The sequence below is a fragment of the Postia placenta genome (genome assembly GCF_002117355.1).
Source record: "Postia placenta MAD-698-R-SB12 unplaced genomic scaffold POSPLAscaffold_5, whole genome shotgun sequence".
Classification (NCBI taxonomy): domain Eukaryota; kingdom Fungi; phylum Basidiomycota; class Agaricomycetes; order Polyporales; family Adustoporiaceae; genus Rhodonia; species Rhodonia placenta.
Genome location: NW_020169836.1, coordinates 1,579,339 through 1,586,239, shown reverse-complemented (window position 1 = coordinate 1,586,239; position 6,901 = coordinate 1,579,339). Strand labels below are relative to the sequence as shown.

At 57.9% G+C, this 6,901-nt stretch overlaps 1 protein-coding gene across 1 annotated transcript; it reads left to right on the top strand.

Moving 5' to 3' along the window:
• Positions 1 to 314: 314 nt before the first annotated feature.
• On the top strand, positions 315 to 1,087 carry POSPLADRAFT_1139238 (hypothetical protein; the record flags this gene model as incomplete). Its single annotated transcript, XM_024485008.1, has 2 exons — positions 315 to 887; positions 920 to 1,087. 2 exons carry the CDS (start codon positions 315 to 317, stop codon positions 1,085 to 1,087), a joined length of 741 nt encoding a protein of 246 aa, XP_024340372.1.
• Between the last annotated feature and the right edge of the window lie 5,814 nt (positions 1,088 to 6,901).

Sequence of the window (6,901 nt, the reverse complement as noted above, 5' to 3'; positions counted from 1 at the left end):
AGGCAGTCGCACAGCCTACAGCGACCCCTCAAGCGATCCCCCAGCCCTCCTTGGGGCCGCGGTTGGAAAGGCCTCCCAAGACCGAGCCCCGCGACACTCCGCCGCATTCTTGGGCCAGCTCGTCGTCAGCGGTCACCACCTCGACTTCAGTCCCTGTCCTACGTCACCCCGCCTCCGGGCTTCCTCAACCGACTTCACCGCCGTCGCCGCCGCGAGGCCGCTCAAGCACTCGTTCCTCGAGAAGTCCGCCCGGCGGACAGTCACAACAGTCGCCTTCGTCCGCGGGCAGTCCTTCGTCCCCCTCGTCGCCGATAATGTCCTCTCCCGCTGCCGTCCCTGATAAGGAGACGTTGAAGCTCCTCCTCCCGCTCCGATACGATGGGAAGTCGGTGATCGAATGCAACCGCTTCATCTCGCAGTTGCTCATCTACTGGACGATCAACACGGCCCTCTCTTCCCTCGAGCTAAAGATCCAGGTTGCCCTCAGTCTCCTTGATGGTGACGCGCGAGCTTGGGCCACCCCCATCTTCTCCCAGCTTGCCTCCGTCCAAATCGGGATCCAGGGAGTGACAACCCCCTTCGTCGACGAAAAGGCCTTCCTTCAGGCATTCAAGGCCCGCTTTGGCAATCTCGACGACACCGCTGCGGCACAGGTGGAGCTTACCAAGCTCTGCTCCGACAAAACCATGCGCGAGAAACGCACCGCCGCAGAATTCTCTGCGCTGTTCAAGGGTCCGGCGGACCGTTCCGGGTATGGGAACCTGGAACTACGCGACAAGTACCTGAGCGGCATCCCTTCCCGCGTCTATCGCAAACTCGAGCTCGAAACCTTCGCCACGTGGCAAGCCGCTGACAAGCGCGCCACCGAGGTCGAGCAAATCCTCGATGTTAGCCGGGCTCGTCGGCCCGAGCTAAACAGCTTCTTCTCGGCACGAGGTCGAGGACGCGGAGGGGCACGTGGTGGTGCACCCTCGTCACACGCAGCTTCGGCCAGCATCAACGCGGCCGTCGGAAAAGGAAACTTCCCCGGCACATGCTTCGGCTGTGGGAAGCAAGGGTACCGACGTTTCGAGTGCCCCAACTGTAAGGACAAGCCTTACACAAAACGCACCGACGCGCGGGCTACGGTTGCCTCGGGCTCCACCCAGGCCGCGACAAGCGCCCCCGTCACGACATCACCCTCGGCAAGTATAAGTGCCGCTTCAGCGAAATCCGAGCAATCGGAGCTGGCGGACTTAATGGCACAGGTGAAGTCGATGCGCGAGGAGCTCGAGCATTATCGGGCGATGAAGGAGGAGGGTTTTTGATCCGGTCCGCGCTTCGTGCCGCACGCGTCGGGCCGGGTATATCATGTAATCGTTATAATGTATTGTCGACTGCAATGGTGTATGAGTTGGACCAGGGGTCCCAGCACTTTCACATTCCAGTAAGACTCCAAGGGAAAAGACGGCACAAGGACATAATCGCTATGGTGGACAGCGGAGCCACCACGAAGTTTATCAACAAGCGATTCATTACCGAAAACAAGGTACAGACGCGGAAGTTGAAGGAACCAATTCCGCTGTATAATATTGATGGCACCCTAAATAAGGACGGAAGCATCTCGGAAGTAGCAGTACTACAGATGCAAATAGGAGAACACGTCGAGAAGACGGTGTTCACGGTCACGGACATCGGTCCGGAAGATGTGATCGTCGGGTTGGATTGGCTACGCGTGTCGCGACTTGAGGTCAAGCGACTGGGGAATACCTGAAGGCTGGGAGCGTCCGACTGATTCTCACCGAAGCGATGGTGAGCGAGGCTCAAACCTAAGGCTAGGGACAAGAATGTATTAGTTAGTAAGTAAAAGAAGTAAGTACAGGAGAGCTTACTGACCTAGGGACAAGAGGTCGAAACTGAGGTCCCTAGGGCAGCAGAGGCCGGCTTATATACATGGGGAGATTAGGGCAGGCTGTGCACGTTGGTCCGTGCGCAGCTGGTCTGTGCGCAGCATGCCGATGCGGCCCCGGGGGCCGGTGAGTCAGAGCGGCTGTGTCAGCGGGGCCCGAGCTGTGCCGTGCGCTGCCGTCCCATCTAATCTAATTGTACAGTAGATAGTGACGTGTCCATATCGGGCAGGTAGTACAGAGGTCGCGGGTTCGAGCCCGCGAAAAGGAAAAATTAAAAAACGGCTAGGCGCCGTACCAACTCGTGACATTACCCCCCCCTCAACGGCGCATGACCTCATGCGAGGTGCCCTTGCCCATCTCCCACCCGGAGCGGCAGCGTGCTTCAGTCAGCGGCGAAGGCATTGGCTGGAAGTTGAGACCACCAAAGGTAGCAGCGTTGAGGCGGCGAGGGGCGTTCGGGTTCTTCCGGTGGAAGTCGGCTATGAGGGCTGGCGCATTCGCAACGTTGCGCGCCGGTTCCCATGACGTATGCGAATCGTCATAACCCTTCCACTTGACGAGGTACTGCAGCTGACGCCGGAAGATCCGCGAATCTTTGATCCGCTCAACCTCGTACTCCTCGTCGCCCTCAACCTCGATCGCAGGTGGCTCCTCCGGCTCCCGGCCTGGGATATCGCTACGCGTATACTTGCTCAGCAAGGAGACATGGAATACTGGGTGCACCGGCACCGATTTCGGCAGGACTAATTCATAATCCAAGTCTCCGAGCTTTCGCCGCATGGCATAAGGTCCGAGGCGCTTGGGACTGAGCTTCTTGCTCGGCTGTTTCAGCTTAAGGTTCCGGGCATCAAGCCAGACCTTGTCCCCCGGCGCGAAGACCGGTGCCTCCTGCACGTGCTTGTCGTAGTACACCTTCATGCGCTCGGCCGATAGCTCGAGCGCAGAGCGCGTATCGTCGCGAATCTCCTTCAGGATCTTGAGCCGATCAGCGGCCGCAGGCATCGCAGACATCGGATTGATCCGAACCTGGATCTCAGGATTGTACCCTTGATGCAGGAAGAAAGGGGAATGCCCGGTCGCGGAGTGAACTCGGTTGTTTAGTGCGAATTCCGCGAGCGGCAACTGCTTCGCCCAATCATCCTGCCTGTGGCTTGTGAAGGCATGCAGGTACTGTTCGATCTCCTGATTCCAGCGCTCAGTCTGGCCGTCCGTCTGAGGGTGGAACGCTGTGGACAGCGCCGGCTCGATCCCTAGTCCCTTGTACACCGCATGGAGATATTTCGAAGCGAACTGGGGACCTCGGTCTGATATGACCTTGGTCGGGGCCCCATGATGCTTGAACACATCGCGGATGTACAGGTCTGCTGCTCCTTCTGCCGTCAGGGTCTCATGACAGGCCGAGAAGTGGACCTGCTTTGTGAAGCGGTCGGCGGTAACCAGGATCGAGTCAAACCCATCGGACTTCGGCAGGCCGACGATCATATCGGTCGTGATGATCTGCCATGGGCGCTCGGGGATCTCATTCGGCTTCAGCGGACCCTGGGGTTTGGCTGGGAATGTCTTGGTACGGTTGCACACGTCGCAAGTGCTTACGTACTCATTGACAAATTTGGACATCCCAGGCCACCAGTAGTTCCGTGACACGAGCTCCAGGGTTTTGGCACGGCCGCCATGACCGGCGATCGGCGAGTCGTGGTGGATTTTGACTATATCCCGCCGGAGCTCCGCGTTCTTTGGGACGTACACGCACCCGCGGAACAGCAGAAGCCCTTGTTCGGCATTCCACTCCTCAAAACCCCTTTGCAGCCGGGGCGGCCCGAGGTCCTGCACCTTTTCCAGTGCCTCGGCCACCTCTCGATCCTTCTCCGAACACTCCCTGATGCGCTTCAGAAGCGACTGATCGGCTGTCACCGAGGCATGACCGCGCCTGGCGGAGGCGATGCGGAAGCGCTCCGGCTTGAGAACTACCTGATCGGTGTTATCGTCCTCATCGCCGATCTGGTGATCTGATCGTCGCGACAGGGCATCAGCCTTTCCATTCGACGTCCCGGCTTTGTGCGTGATGCGGAAGTCGAAGCGAGCCAGGAACAGTGACCATCGCGCTTGACGACGCGTGAGGTGCTGTGACGTGCGCCAGTACTCGAGATTCTTATGATCGGTTACGATCTCGAACTGATTGGGTAGGCCCTCGAGATAGTGGCGCCAGTCGTCCAGTGCTTCGATGATCGCGAGCATCTCCTTATCGTAGATCTCGTAGTTCCGCTGTGCCAGGTCCATCGCATGGGATCTGAAGGCAATAGGATGCCATTTGCCATCGTCCTGCTTCTGCATCAACACGCCGCCAGTGGCATATCCTGAGGCGTCGACCTCAATGCGCGTTTCCCGATTGGGATCGTACAGTGCTAGGACTGGAGTCGTCGCGAAGAGCCGTTTGAGCTCGTCGAAGGCGTGCTGCTCCTCTTCGCCCCAGTGCCATGGGTCGTTTCCTGTGAGCCGGTCGAGTGGTCGCGAGATCTTAGCGAAGTCTTTAATGAAACGGCGGTAGAAATTGGAGAACCCCCGGAACTTCTGGACATCCTTTTTGTTCCGGGGTACCGGCCACTCATTAATTCCTTTTAGCTTCGCGGGATCCATCGCTACCTCATCGCCACCGAACACATAGCCGACATAGTCGACCTTGGGAACGTCCCATTCGCATTTCTCAGGCTTCAGGAATAGATCGTTATCCTGGAGGCGGCGCAGAACCTCGCGTGTGACCTTCTCATGCTCCTCTTTATTGGTGGAGAAGATGAGTATATCGTCCAGGTACACCAGGATCTTGCCGCCGACGATGAGATCGTGGAAGATCTCATTCATCATCGCCTGGAAGGTCGCGGGGGAGTTGGTGAGGCCGAAGAACATCATCAAGGGCTCGTACAATCCTCGGTTGGTCACAAAGGCCGCCTTCCATTCGTCACCGGCCTTGATCCGGACGTTGTTGTATCCCCATCGGACATCGAACTTGGTGAAGAGCGTGGCACCGCGGAGCTTATCTACCATCTCGGCGATCAGCGGCAAAGGATAGCGGTTTTTAACAGTGATCGCATTCAACCGGCGGTAGTCCTGCACGGGTCGAAGTGTTCCCTCTTTCTTTTTGATGAAGAAGAAAGGGGACGAGATGGGTGACTTCGACTCCCGTATGTAGCCTTTTGCCAACTGCTCTTTTAGGAACTTGTCCAGTTCCTCTTGTTCGTTGTTCGACAGGGGATACACCTTCGAATGGAACGTCGAGTAGCCGGGTACGAGTTCAATTGCGTGATCGTAAGGCTTCCTTTCAGGCAGCCGTTCTGATGCTTCTTTCGAGAAGACCTTCAGAAACTCGTGGTACTGTTTGGGTACCGACTCCTCGGCGGTTTTGACGACCTTCTTCTTGATCTCTTCCTCAGCGAACAGCTGGGAATACGTGTGCCCTGCTGCGACGAACAGCTTAGGGGCGCTGGGAAGCGTGATACCTTGCTCCCAGGCCTCGATCAAGTCAGCTTCGCTCCACTCTACCTCCACCGGATCATCTTCGGGTTCGAAGTCCGGGAGCACCTTGCTCCGGCAAGCGCCTATGACCGACCGTTTGGACTTCGGCGAACGCCTGCGCGCCGTGGGCCTGACCCCCGTATCACGCGCAGTCGCTGCTTGCTCCATTCGGCCAGTCCTCCTGGCACTGCACGTTTCAGGGCATCGCGACAATTTGAGGGAGCCCTTCTCCCAATCTATTTCGGGGTTGTGCTCGCGTAGCCAATCCAACCCGACGATCACATCCTCTGGACCGATGTCCGTGACCGTAAACACCGTCTTCTCGACGTGTTCTCCTATTTGCATCTGTAGTACTGCTACTTCCAAGATGCTTCCATCTTTATTGAGGGTGCCGTCGATATTGTATAGCGGAATTGGTTCTTTCAACTTCCGCGTTTGCACCTTGTTTTCGATAATGAATCGCTTGTTGATAAACTTCGTGGTGGCTCCGCTGTCCACCATAGCGATTATGTCCTTGTGCCGTCTTCTTCCTTGGAGTCGAACTGGGATGTGAAAGTGCTGGGACCCCTGGTCCAACTCATACACTATTGCAGTCGACAGTACATCATATTTATTACAAGATATACGCGGCCCGACGCGTGCGGCATGAAGCGCGGACCGGATCAAAAACCCTCCTCCTTCATCGCCCGATAGTGCTCGAGCTCCTCGCGCATCGACTTCACCTGTGCCATTAAGTCCGCCAGCTCTGATTGCTCGGATTTCGCTGAAGCGGCACTTATACTTGCCGAGGGTGATGTCGTGACGGGGGCGCTTGTCGCAGCCTGGGTGGAGCCCGAGGCAACCGTAGCCCGCGCGTCGGCGCGTTTTGTGTAAGGCTTGTCCTTACAATTGGGGCACTCGAAGCGTCGGTACCCTTGCTTCCCACAGCCGAAGCATGTGCCGGGGAAGTTGCCTTTTCCGACGGCCGCATTGATGCTGGCTGAAGCTGCGTGCGATTGGGGTGCACCACCACGTGCCCCTCCGCGTCCTCGGCCTCGAGCCGAGAAGAAGTTATTTAGCTCGGGTCGACGGGCCCGGCTAATGTCGAGGATCTGCTCGACCTCAGTGGCGCGCTTGTCAGCGTCTTGCCACGTGGTGAAAGTCTCGAGCTCGATCTTTCGGTATACGCGGGAGGGGATGCCGCTCAGGTACTTGTCGCGTAGCTCCAGGTCCCCATACCCAGAGCGGTCCGCCGGACCCTTGAACAGCGCGGAGAATTCCGCAGCGGTGCGTTTTTCACGGACTGACTTGTCCGCGCAGAGCTTCGCCAGCTCTACTTGTGCTGCCGCTTCGTCGTCAAGATTTCCGAAGCGGGCCTTGAAGGCGGCGGCAAAGGCCGCTTCGTTTGCGAACGGGGTCGTGGCCCCTTGCACCCCTATCTGCACTGATACGAGCTGGGCGAAGTAGGGGGTGGCCCAGGCGCGGGCATCACCGTCGAGCAGGCTTAGCGCAACCTGGACTTTGAG